This window comes from Argiope bruennichi, chromosome 2 (assembly GCF_947563725.1).
Source record: "Argiope bruennichi chromosome 2, qqArgBrue1.1, whole genome shotgun sequence".
In the NCBI taxonomy this organism is placed as follows: Eukaryota; Metazoa; Arthropoda; class Arachnida; order Araneae; family Araneidae; genus Argiope; species Argiope bruennichi.
Window position 1 is genome coordinate 69,229,448 of NC_079152.1, and position 14,708 is coordinate 69,244,155.

The 14,708-nt window shown below is 25.0% G+C and overlaps 1 protein-coding gene across 2 annotated transcripts in view; it reads right to left on the reverse strand.

The window, feature by feature from the left end:
- Positions 1–6,125: 6,125 nt before the first annotated feature.
- The window catches only part of LOC129961915 (tyrosine-protein kinase receptor Tie-1-like), a 28,937-nt gene continuing 20,354 nt past the window's right edge, over positions 6,126–14,708 (reverse strand). Inside the window, exons 7-12 of one of the 2 annotated variants that reach the window (XM_056075550.1) lie at positions 14,569–14,700; positions 12,264–12,518; positions 10,187–10,318; positions 9,183–9,338; positions 8,058–8,198; positions 6,126–6,614 (exon numbers count right to left, since the gene is read on the reverse strand). In XM_056075550.1, the coding sequence (XP_055931525.1) occupies positions 6,472–6,614; positions 8,058–8,198; positions 9,183–9,338; positions 10,187–10,318; positions 12,264–12,518; positions 14,569–14,700 (959 nt within the window). In that variant the 3' untranslated portion in view covers positions 6,126–6,471. The remainder of the gene's footprint in view (positions 6,615–8,057; positions 8,199–9,182; positions 9,339–10,186; positions 10,319–12,263; positions 12,519–14,568; positions 14,701–14,708) is intronic. The other variant, XM_056075551.1, reaches the window with a different exon arrangement.

The following is a 14,708-nucleotide window of genomic DNA, read 5'->3' on the forward strand; positions in this document are numbered from 1 at the left end:
TCCGCCACTAATCTTGAGCACTTTAAATACGTAAAAGAACAAGCGCATCTCTTTAGTATGAAATGACAATTTGGAAAAATATTACAGACTCATCTGATCACAGCTTAAAATTATTTCAACTTAAAATAACTTCCACGGGGATTCAAAATGGATGACAATATAAGAGAACTACGATAAATTATTATCTCGTATAAAATAAATCCTTCTGCAACACAAAGCTGTACTTTTTATAAAATATCTTTCAAGGTCAAAGATTCAATAAAAAGAAGACGATACTTTGCAATAAAAGACTTTTATTTTATTAGTTTTAATCATTTTTATTCAGATTTTTGATTGCAAGTTCATTTCATTTTCAGGTCCCACATAAAATTCATTTTCAGTTCTAATTTTTTTTTTTAACTTCAACCGAAAAAACCAGAAATAAGGATAAAAAGTTTAAACTGAGGTGTAATGAAAAATCTAGTACTTTAATTCATTTGCAGCAATGATCACATGAGCTCATATATATTATAATAGCTGATGTTAAACAGAATTATCTTATGGAATAAGGATTTTTCGCTAAAATAACATAATATGCAGTAGGTAATAAAAATTATGAAAGAAAACTTCTCACAATTAATCATTACTAAATGTTTCTTTACAATGAAATCTGCTTAAAAATGAACCAGTGGGATGGTCTCCCAAAAAGTTCCTATCGTATACTCTACAAAGATATTATCCCCCTTCTTCCACATAAAAATGTATGCTTTGGCCAATGCCGTATAAATCCCGAGAGTACTCAAATTTTTATTTTCTGTGTCACATGGATGAGATCACATGCATTTAATCAGTACTTCTGTATTAATTGCATGCATTGGCAGTAATAGTTATAAAATATCGTTCTTCTACCATGCGATCTTTAACAATTAATTGTGGCCATTGGTAAATACAAGTACCGGAAAATCAAATATGAATTGTGGACACCATTTTTCAGATTGATTGAAACAAAATTTGACTTAAAACTACTACAGTTGGAGTCACAAGATCACATACGAAATTTCCTCTGTATAAGTCAATGCAGTTTTGAGTTACTGTGTTTACATGCATACAAAGTACAGGTCGACAGATGAGTAACCTCTAGACTGTATTGATTCCAAATTTGATAAGGATCTTCAATACCAAATTTTATCTATCTAGCTCTTTAACTTTTCTAATTATCATGTTTACTTGCAATTCAAACAGCAGGACAGACAAGCTTCCTATAAAGTATTTTTTTTTTTTAAGTTTGCTAGAAATTTATATATTTAGCATAAAGTCCATATACTACATTTCATCTGCCTAGCACAAAGGATTTCTGAGTTGTCGTGTTCGTATGCAGATAACAGTAAATAGATATAATTCAATTCTAATTTATTATTATTATTTACTCGGAGAAGTTTACAATGTAGAGATCCGTCACAATTTCGAATTCGATTTTTTTTTATTACAGTATTTTTTTTATTATATTCCGTATGCAAGAAAGTAAAAATGAGCCCAGTGAGATATAATTCTCATGGCTCCATTCATTTAAAGGTTTTTTTAAATTTTTTTTCTGACGTAAGTGCCTTAAACTTATTGAATATATCACTATAACCAAAATCGAAAGAGAATTTTGTAGTTGCATTAAATTTAGAAAACTACAGCTGCTAATAGCATACACTCACGGTTTAACACTGCTCGGCTCAGAAAAGAATAACAAAAATATTTTTAAAAAAAGTGCGACACCATTGACATGTTTACAAATCATAAAGCAAACTTTTCATCCCATCCAAAAAGTAGATTTCATTTGAAAAGCAGGTGCAAAAATCGAACTTTCAGCTATTGCACAATTCGCACTAAATCGAGAGAGAAAAATCGTCTGTTTTCAAAAAATGTTTGTACTGACAATTGGTTATAAGTTGAAGTGAATGTTTGTTTTTTTATAACGATCGTTTGAAAAATCGAAATTTTGCTTTCGTTGAGGACCAGTCTCATCAGTATTTTTCTATTATGTCAGCAAAATCTTATTTTTAAACTTTTATGTAAGGTCAGAACAATTGATTCGATTAATCTTACGCTTATGAGACTTTGAAAGACTTAAAATTCTTAATTACTTAAACTTTTATTTATTAGCAATGTCTTAATTGTGGAGACGGTTTTATGCGAAATTTTGTAATATAAATCGACACGGAATTACTTTTTCGTTTTATTCAAATGTCCGATTTCAGAATAAATAGCGACCTAAGAAAAATTCCCTTTTTAAAAAGGCAGATGTGTTTTACAGTTGCAGATAAGAAATACACATCGGTGGCTCACTGTAACTAAGTAATAACTTCATAATCGGACATTTGGTTAACAAACCAGGTCAGATGAAAAGTATTAAAGAAACTTATAAAAACTATTTTATTGGAAAATCATTTTTTTTTAATTTTTATAAAATAAAATGTATCTATTCTTTCTAAGTTTTTGGAATGTTGGCTTTCTGATTAGACAAACTAAGAAATTGCTTAGAGCCACTGGGTTGAGAGAAGTAAAAAAAATTAATTAGATTTGTTTTTAGGGTTAATAAGATTTGGTAACAAAAGTTTGAATAGAATTAATTAGACTTAAAATTATTTTTGGTACTTTAATAGTTTAGTTTCATTTAGTTATATTAACGTCCCATTGTTGCAATACTACGGCTTCTTTTGGGATGGATCTCGTAATTTTGAATCGCGGTCGGATGACGAGTACACCTGAGCTGGTACTGACTGACTTTCGGCTTCGTCTTCTTGCTTCTTATATATACACATTTTACTAATACATACTTATTTTTATATTTATACCTATATTTGTCTGCTTTCCTATCAAACCGTTACATATTTAAATATAAATTTATGTATTCTCAACAATATTTATTAGAATGGTTAACCGGTAAAAGTAGATATACTTTATACATTCCTCCGAAACTAAAAAAAGAAAAAGATAATATTTGCGATTATAAATCTTATAAATGTAAGTACAAATTAATTAAAATATTCTCATAAAATATGGCAATAATTTTCTTGAAAAAAATTAACGGAAAGTTTTCTTAGAGGGGCCAAAATGACTTCTTGGTAAACCTAGTGTTAAATCCTACAAATTGAAGGTATTAAATAATTGACAGTTTATATTCAATATTACAGAAAAAATATTTTTCTTCATAAAAACAAATTAAAAAACAGTACATTGGGGTGGTTGGAAAAACAGGCACTAAAACAAATTGAGAGGAAATAAATAACAGTTTCTTATTGTTAGAAATATATTATCCTTTTCTACATCATTTTTCTGTTTGTGTATGTATTTTTCGAAACTGCTTTACACCCCTGTAATTTACATTTACTTTAAAGTAAAAAATGAAATTCTCCTTCAGTCATTCTAATTCGGGGATAAAAAAAAAAAAAAAAAAAAAAAAACCCTTGCGGTTCTAAACCAGGGGTTTAAGTGAAAAACTATAATGTATTTACTTCGAAAACTGTTAGTGGTTAACATTCCTCAGTATTACCATAATATTGTACCTTTAGAAGAATGCCGAATACTATATAAATAATATTGTACAATATGTAATAATATTTAAAAGATTCTGAAATTTTTAAAAGCATTAATTGATACAGTAAAATTCTGGAGCAGAAATATGAGTTATAGTTTAGTAGCTTGAGATTTTATATCAAAATTATGTAAAGCAATTTTTCATTAAAAATTTATTTATTTGAAGTAAAATTAATGTTAGAAAATGGAAGAAAAGTAAATAAAGGAAATTAAAAGAAGTAAAATAAAAATAATTTATTACATTTAAATATAAAAAAATTAAAAATTCTTCACTTGGTTTTTATTATAATTAGAACATGCCAACTGTTGTGAGAAAACAAGTTTCATAGGAAACATCATTTTTACTTTTTCTTAATATTAAAATTTTAATTTTTATAAATTAAAAAATGGCAAATAGATTCATAAAAACAAGGTGTTTTTTTTTAAATATTGTATATTAAAAGCTTTTAATTTTGAGACTTACTTCCATAATTTATTTTGATAAGAAATTTTATTCATGAGTGAAATTGCTTCATTCTTGATTTCAGACCACTTTTCTCACTTGAAACTGTATAAAGTTTATTAAATTAAAAAGACAATCCAAAATAAGATGAAGTATACAATATTCCTGTCAAACCAAATACACAATTACCATAATCCTCATAACTATAGGGTCTCTTGCCATCAAGGATAAGATATCACAGATAAGATCCCAGATTCCAACTTCAAGGTAAGAGAAATTAGAAAAACACAGTTGAAAAATAATTCTAAAATATAATAAAAACTTATTTTTTCATAATTTAATGGAAAAAATTAATTTTCTAAATATTTATAGCATTGGAACTAATTTATTGAGTACTGGAAAATAATATTATATGATGTTGGGCCCTAATATTGATTACTATAACAAAAGTCTTAAATTTTACTCTATTTCAATATTGTAAATCGATACTGTTTTCCCAAATCTTACAATATAGTGTGCTAGGGTTATTACATTACCTTTCTGACATTTAATGTCAGAACAAAGAATCAAGGCAATTTATTAAAATCAAAACACTAGGAAAATCAATGATAAAAAGAAATGACAAAATTCATGAATTATTTGTAATAAATATTAATACTGGAATAAAAATGAAAAAAAAAATAATGTTTTACAGATCTGGATATAGTATAGTTTTAATTTACTCTTCAGAAAATGTTTAATACCTTAATAAGGTAAATGGTGAAAAGTTGCAATACATATTTTTTGGGATTGTATGTAGTGGTTTATCACCAAAAATTATGCCAACTTACTGGTATCACAGGTTGGATTTTTAAAGACTGTAACTATTTCTTTATGTATGTTACCATACGAACATGACTATTTTTATGGTAAACTCAGATTTCTTATGCTAACTGATTTTTAAAAAAAAAATCCAGTTTGTTAGTATATATAATGTACATAAAGGTTGTTCTGTTGTATCAAGGTCTTTTGAAAAATCAATACTAATTTAATTTTGCATTAAAAGCAATGCTCATTTGACAGGACAAAAATATGAAGTCATAGTGCACATGCTAAATACTAATAACTTAGCTTTAAGTTATAGTTTGGTAGCTCTACTAGTATGTTCTGAATTGTGTTAACATGTATATATGTGTGTGTATATATATATATATACACACACTCCTTTATTAGTTAAGATGGAAAACTTGATAGTGATGCTTTTTTAGGTGGTTCCATAAATTTTACAATTTATGATTCTTCATTTAGGATTGCATTAATGCTGCAACAACAGAGAGAGGGAGACAAGAAAGAGTATTGATATTTTCAGTACTCCCACCAGTCTCTTATGGAATGTTATTGGAACACAGCATTAATGTTCTTGCATTTTTTATTTAATGATCTATTACAAAGTGGGATCAAAAAATAATGCCATGCCCAGTGCTATCTATATTTACTAAATCACAGTTAATGAGTGAAAATTAAATTATACCCTGGGAAATTGTTACCTTAACTATATCATTGCACTAAAATGATTATGTATTTGCCACAATTATCAGTTACATTAAAACTCCATAATAAAATTGATTAAGAAATGATTAATTTCATAATCAATTTTAATGACTGATTGATGAATCAATGATTATAACATATTTCAGAATCTCAAAGAAGAATTTTATTATCATATAAAAGTTAATGCAATAAAGGAAATTTTGTGTTTGTTCATTTTTTAAGATAATACAAGAAGTTAATCTTTATGTATTCAGAATAATTTCTCTCAAAACATGTTAAGCTCTTAAAAGAAATATAATGTATATTTAAAGAAAGAATGAATATCAAACATTTTTTTTAATAAAATGCACTATTTATTAGCTTTAAGATACAAAATACTGATCTTTGATACAAAAGTCATAAAGGAAAACATAGAAAAAAAATATCTCATAATAAAATACAACTTGATTTTAATACACTTATTTCAACTAAAATATTAATAAGTTGCACTACAATAAATAAGTATTATAAAGAAAACTGACAAATTCCCTAACTAATATTTTTCATAACATCGAGTACAGGGAAACGTAAAAGATAAAAAAAAAAAAAAAAAAATGTGGGGGGGGGGACATATTTACATTTTTTTTAATAAATAAAACCAAATTTCTATATTTGTAGATCATTTATTTCCATTAAAACCAATCAGCAAAAATAGCTAACTTAAATCTTTGATGAATATGGAGAGGAAGAATAAACAAATAAGCCAAGAAGGGAATACAAAAATAATTTCCAGTTACTTCAGCGATATTTACACAATAACTTCCTATACTTTACTGTCATTTAAAGCACTGTATTCAGATTCAATCTTATTCTACTATAAGAAAAATAGAAAAGTCTCCAAATTTATCTAATATAAAAGATATATTATTACAATCTACTGAAGCCTTTCAGCAATTCTAAAAAAACTTGATTCCACCCAGGATGCTGATATTCAATGTAGAATAAACCAAGAATAACAGTAGAATAAATTCAGATGGTGCTTTCCATGTTAAATTAACAGCAGAAGATGAAGGTGAATCAAAGGACAATGCAGCCATATCTATAAAAGTAAAAAAATAATAGATAAAAGCAAAATATATTTTAAATTTACAACTGAATTTAATATAGAGCTAGAAAATATATTTTTCATTAATTGAAAAACTAAATTAAAATACTAAATAAATACCAAGTAATAACATTTGGTATTGGTAATTTACTCACATTTGTATTTTTTGATGTTATTCATACACAAAATATTTAATTACTGACTTTCAGAATGCGTCATGATGGCAAGGTGGTTTATAAAAAAAACATTAGATACCTAAATTTTGCTATTTCAAATCTAGTAACAGGAAAAATTCAGATTTGGAATAAGAATTCTATTATTATACCAAATTTTCTCAAAGTGAAAAATAAAAATGATCTCAGAGGTTTCTACAATAAAATTTGTACAGAAGCTACCTATTCCTTTAATGATCTCATAAATTAAAGAAATTATAACTAATATCATACAACTATCTCTTTTAATATAACATATAAAAATCAATAAAATATAATTATTAATGTATTTATTAAGTAACTGGCATTAACATTATTCAGAATTCTCAATATTTGAATGTATAAATATTTTCGTTTTAAATTTATGACAAAGATATTATGATAAAGATAAAGATTATTTATCTTTATCATAATATCTTATCATAATATAACCTATTTATGATAAAGATAAAGATTAGAACAAACAAACATGTTAATTCAAACATGCTTAAATTAATATGCTTTAAAGTCAATAAATTTAGTACAATCATAAACAAAAGATTACTGTTTAGGGGAGAATATGGTTCCTATTTAGTTTCATGAAATATAATTGTTTGAAATAAAAATTTACATCCATATTACAATATAAAAAATTGCTATTACAACGGAAGTTTTCAAATCAATATTCATTTTGGATATATTAATTCTGGCATTTCCTTAAAAAGTAAATGTAATATCTGATTTTTTTAAAAATTCAGAGCCATTGAATTTTCTTGAAATAATATACCATAAAAGAACTTATTTATATAACCAGATTAACATTTCCAAACAATCACTTTAACGTTTACAAAAACATTTTAAATACTAAATCTTTAGGTAGGAAATCATAAAAATTATTAATGCAACTAAATAGTACATAATCATTAATAAATAGGTTAATAAACCATTAAACAACTAAAGAAAAGTAATATTTTGTAACAATTTATTATATAAGCTTTTTGTAAAATAGTTTTATAAATTATTATTATAAATAATTTAATCACAAAATAATATAACAGTTGTTTGTTAATCATTAATACACATATATTTAAAAAATCAAATAAGTAAATTTACATAACAATAAGTAAAAACAATAACAAAATAAACATGTAAAATGTTTTTAAAAATATTCCAGCAATGAAAAACAAAAGGCTGTAATATTAGCGATAAATTGAAATTTAAGGTAATAAGGATTATTGATACTTACAATTATCACAATGTTTGCCAAACCAATTATCAGCACACTCTCCATCACAAGAGCCAGTAAAAATATCACAACCTTTTCCATTAGAACAATGGCACTGGCGCGTCTCAGTGCATCCAGCTCCAAAAGTACCAGGTTTACAAGCTAAAAAAGTAGCATTTTATAAATATTTTTACATTATTCACATTTTCTAGAAACATAAAAATATTATTTATATAACACGTTAATAGAAAAACTGTTTTTTGGCAACCTTTTCTTTAATCACATTAAAATACAATTTGTAAATCTAGTATTCTCTCAGTAATACTTTTAGATTCCTTCAATAAAGAATCAATATTTGCAGATGTTGTTAATTATCTATTATTTATCTATTCATTAAATTATTAAACAGTAAGATGTAAATTATAAATAAATCTTACTCCTCGGGTAACACTTCTGTAATTATACTGAATTTAATTATTTTTATTTTACATTCCATAAATTTTACAGATATTTTTGTATAGATAGAATGTCACAGTCTACCACCATTTAAATTTATATAATTCAGTCCTAGAAATTTCTTAATCATCTTTTGGAAAGTTTCCTTGGTTTTTCCACACTAAAAATCATTTTTTGCTCAATGATAAATCATTTACCAAATTAACAAGTTACCTTGTAGATTGATATAAAATTGTTTTCATACTAAAGCAAGTATTGGAGGGGAGAAAATTATTTTGTTAAATTTGTAAATTTATTACCATATTCTGCTGAAACTGAAGATTTAACAAATTAAACAAAGAAATAAAAAAAAAAAAAAAGTCAGAGTAGAAGAGTTTTTTCAAACAAAAGCAATTCTTAATCACATTAAATTATACATCATAATAAGAATGTGATGATTTTATAATTTTTAATTAAAAAAGTAGTTATCTAATAATTTGTGAAAATAAAATGATAATAATGACAAAGCATAAATTTAAAATAAATGAATTATTTATAAATATTCTTCAAATTATGCCATTGACTTTTCCATCTATTGTTTATTTACTATACAGATTAATTAAATTTTAAAAAATGATACATCAATCATTCAAAATTTTAAATTTATTGTAAAATGAAACGAATAAGTAATCCAAGAAAAAATATCAATACTCTCATTGCAAAATATTCCTTTGAAACCAGCACCACAAGAGCAGCCATATGGATGAGGTAAACATATTGAAGCTCCTTTACATGCCATTTCATCAGCAAAAGGACTTGAGGAACATTTCATGTTGCAATTCCTTCCAAAAGTACCAGAGGGACAAGCTAAAATTAAAAAATGTTTAAATAGTTTCAAAGTCAAAAGACTTTCATGTTATTATTGAAGGATATTTACTAACATCTACAAAACTAAAACAATAAGAATTAAATAATATATTGAAGGCAATACAGTTTTCATATGTAAAATGTAATGACTAAAATAATAGTCAAAAATTTTAAAGAGGAAAGTTTAGCAGTCATAAAAATAATTCTTCATAATTATATTAGAATATTAAAAAATAGAAATTTGAGAGCAAAGTATAATGATAAAAATGTGTTTATGCTTTTTTTAAATCTTTGTTTATTATAAAAATTCATATTTCTTAACATAAAATTATATAGAAAGACAATTTGACAAAATTTCAAATACATGCCAGTAATACACTTTCTTTTGCACAACTAAGCAGCAAATATTTTTATATAATAGACAATAAGAAGAAAAGAATCATATGTTAGAAATCCCTGTTTATTTTAAATATTGACAAAACTGCATTATGAAAAAATTATAAGTTAGGGATTAAAAGCAGAAGCAGAGAAATTAAAAAAATTTTAAGCTAATTCATCACTGAAATAGATATAACAAAGAAATCTTGCTATATTTTTATTCCAGAATTCGCAAATATTTACAATCAATGCCTGGTTAAACAAACTGGAATATGATGCCAAAATAAAATATAACTTTAATACAGATTAAAAGAATTGTAACTGCAACTAGAAACAAAAATGAAATTCTGTGTTTTATGTATGAAATTTTAAACAGGTTGATTCTTCTAAACTTCAGTCAAATTAGAAGAACGAAAAACATGATTTATAACAAATCAAAAATGACAAATATAAATAATAATGAAAATCACCTTTTTCACACATTGGTCCATAAAATCCTGGAGGACATACACACTCTCCATTTAAATCATGACATATGCCCCCATTTAAACACTCAGGACAGTCTTTGGAACAAAGGTTACCATGCTTCCCATTAGGACATGCTAAAATATTACAAGAAAACTACTATATATTTTACTATATAACTTCTGAAGAAGTGAAATTTCTACAGACAGCAGTACAATGAACATTTTTAGTAAGACTTTTTAAATATTGTTTGCTTTAAAAATAAATACATCAATTAACATAAAATTATTAATGACATAGAGAAATATAAAAATTACATAAAATAATAAAAGCATAATTGTATTCAGTAGCTTGTATTGATATTTGGATGCTTACAATTATATATATAGTATTTATATGATTACTCTCTCTCTCTCTCTCTCTCACACACACACACACACACTATATCATATACTAAATTTTGTACTCAAATAACATATAGAGATGTAGTTATGTAAATTAGAACCAATTACCTTCTTAAAAAAAAAAATTCAGTGTCACAAACAATATTTAAGAGTGTGCAGTCTGCCATTTAAAATTAACTCTAATCTAGTGCACAACAGATAACTTATAATCCACAACTAATTTTGACAGCATGTGCCATAATTTTTTTGTAATATTTTTTAGAAACAACTTTACCACAAAATGTACTTTTTGAAATTGGTTTCCAATAATAATACATAATTTTAAACACCTTACTTTGTTCTTAATAGTACATAATCTTAAGACCAATACATAATTTTAAAATCTAATAAGTTTTGGTTCTCATTATAAAAATAGGTTTCAACAATATTTTCATGATACAGTAAATACTCACACACTATACATAATGCTGCCTCTCTTTAAATTTACCTGAATTTCGGTAATGTCCCTAATAATGCAATATATTTAGCTTTATATTGGTTAAAGAATTTCCATCAAAAAGATAATTGTTTTCAATAAGATTTTTGGTTTGGTTTTGAATTAGAATAGCATTTATAATAGCAAACAAATGAGTAAGTTCCCATAAGTTACATTTCCTTATAAACAAAAAAAAAAAAAAAAAAAAAAAAAAAAATCTATATCTTCCAGAGACATTAAGAGTAAATATGACCAAGAGTTTGTTAAACTTTCCCTCCTCATTCCAAGTCTCATTCATGGATTTCTGATTTATAAAATCTATAATAAATGAAAAAAAAATTAGAAATTGAGGCTTGCAATATTTTTTTAATAAGGGATTTCCTTGTGTTTTTCCTACTATACCACTGTCTTCACAAATAATTTTCTAATATTACTTTTAGTTGAAAACATAATATGTTTGCATGAGTTAAACTCAAGTCATGGCATCCATACAGAAAATATATTTTACATTAATTTTCATTAGAAATCAATGTTATTTTACATCATTTCTGAAGCTTTCTTAAAAATTAAAATAAATAATTTCATAGTTAATATTTAAAAAATGCCAACATCTATCTTTCTTTAGGTTGCTGTATCATCAATATTAGATTTAATAAAGTAATTGAATAATTTTGGATAGATGATGTTGAAACTTTAAGCCATATTTCTTGTTTAATTTTTGAGAATCTTTTTTTGAATTTTATAACTGATCTTCATTTATGTTAGTAATAATTATGTCTGACTTATAAAATGTCATTCTCTTTTGACTTATAAAATGTCATCTGAATTATTTGAATTATTAGTTTATAATAGTCATTGATTCAAATTTTTACTTTCATAGCTCATACAAATTCAAATAGATTTGATTCAATGATATTATGAAGTTTTTCATTAAATAATTCTAATGCAAAATTACAAATAAAAATTTCCATTAACTTATCATGAAAATAATCAAACAAATTAAAATTATTCACAAGATTTACAACTGTAAAAATGTTCAAAATAATTGTTCCATATTAAAAAAATTATAGATATTAAGTTTTGCCAAATAAATTGAATTTTTAATAATAAGATAGCCTAATTAACTGATTATCAAATTTGTTTAATATATAATAGAGCAAAGTAAAATAAATACATGTAATCTTAAACAAATGAGGCCATCACCTCTGACAATAAGATGAACAAACCCAGCTCTGCTGACATCTGAATTGCTGCACTCCAAGCTGTAAATACCAGCATGACCAACTTCAACTTTTGGAAAAAAGATTGAAGTTCGGCTGACATCTTGTGTTATTGCATGACCTCTATCTTTTCTCCAAACAGTAGCTTTATCTCCACAAACCCCATTTTCAGTCATCTGCAAAGTGACTTCTTCATGCACACTTACAGTTTTTGTTAATGTGGTAGGATAAAAGTATGCTAGAAAACAAAAGCAAATATAAATTTATTGCCACCACTCAAAAAAGGAGCATTATATATAAATATATAATCATATATAACCTCAATAAATGCTTGCTTCACATAGTTGTATTAGATCATATTTATAAAAAAATTAAAATTCTAGTAGTGTGGAAATAATTAGAGCTGTTATAGAATAAAAACAAAAATTATTTTTTAAAAATGACTTAAAATATGCAAATTATTCTACTAACACTTTAAAAAGATTAAGGTTCTATATTTTTAATAATTGAGATGGCTTGAATAAAAAAATCTAAAATTTTTACCCTCATCTTGATACATATTGAGAAAGATAAAGGAGGACTTTTAATTTAACCAATATCTATCAAAGATTTATAGAATGTTTCATTAATTTCGAATTCATTGCGTATTTCTATTAATTACTATATAATACATATAAATCTTGCTATCAGCTTTTTAGAAATAAAAATTTCTGAGAAAATCAGACTTTTCTTTTCAGCTAAGTGCTTCTTGAATAACATTTCTTTGCTCTCAGCAATATTAAGATCCTTATCCAAACAATTGGGTGGCAAATAAGTTCAGAATTTTATTTTCATGTGATTTTTGCTTTATTCTTATAATTTTCACAACTTTTATTATTTTAATGATTATTAGTAAAGGAGGTGAGTAAACTAAATCATTTACAAATAATACCTAAATAAAAAATATACCAAGTACTCTCATTTCACTTCAATAATCTTTTATCTCATTTCCTTTTTCAACAAGAAACTAGTAACCAAATATTTCCCATTTAAAAAAAAAAGAAATACACATTAAATTTCAAAAGTTGTCTTATATTTTTTTTAAAAAGTACTTTAACATTAGTGCAATTTTATAAATAATACTCATTAAGTTTTACAAATTTTCAAGCAGTCAAGAGTATATATATATATGGCAGACTAAATATAATCAGAATTTTTTTTCTTGATATTTCGTAAACTATTAGACTTTTCTTGTTTTGAAACAGAAGGGAGCAATATTCTTAATATATATATATATATATATATATATATATATAATTTCTCAAATGCTTGATATGAGAGTAATGAGCTGTGAAATAAATTTTTAAATATTGCATATAAATATATACATATTCAGGAATAACTTATGCAGAGATACTATGGAAGTGCAGCACCCTTATATTTTATTCATGTACAATCATTAGTTATTTTTATTTTGTATACATTGCCTAAATTTATTAATAAGCTATTAGTACTTCTGAAATGCTGATTTCTTTTACAGTTTTCAATATTTTGGAGAAATGCACGAAAAAAATCAGTATCCTATTGAGAGAAAACTTAAAAAAATTATTGATTTTTAACATAGGCAAAATATTGAAATACATTTGCTGCAAAAAATAATATACCATTTTCCAACACAATACAAGCATAATAATAAAATATATTTTACTCCATTGTTTGTGAAAGGAGGAGGGTACTAATAGCAACCTTCCAGCTTCCAAAGATGATAGAAGTGGTATTAAAAAAAAATTGCTGCAGAAAAATTTTGGGTTTTGAATTTAAAATATAAATTTTTAAAAAATGAAAGAAGCTCATACCTACACATATAATTAATTAAAAAAATATGACACTTAAATTTTTCATAAATAAATACAAAATAGCATTCCTACATGTGTATTTATTTTACGAGTAATTTTAAAGTGTCATAATTTTTAATTGTTCAGCCACAATTAAATAAATTTTATACTAAGTATAAGAAATGTGAGAAAAATGATAAAAAATGTTTATTTTGAAGTTTTATTTTAATGTATTATTAACTTCTTGTTAAACATTTTTTTTACATCAGAAACCTTGTTATTCTTCTTTTTTTTTTTACTAATAATTAAATTATTGAATACTAATTAGTAAAGAAAAAATATAATTAAATTATGCCAAAAGGCATTACTGTTCATTGTTTGATAGGTTACAGTATATCTCAAGACTATAATGCATGAACTGCGACTGAATGTACTAGACAGTCACCGAAACAAATTTGATAGGATTTTACTCACCATCCTTTCTAAAAGCTAAAGATGTTAATGTAGACAATGTCTTATTTTCTGGAAAACATTGGTATCCAGCATTTAACTTTTCATCATTTTTAGTTTCAACTTTCCACTCTGCTTGTAATAAGCCCACACCGCCTATTTAT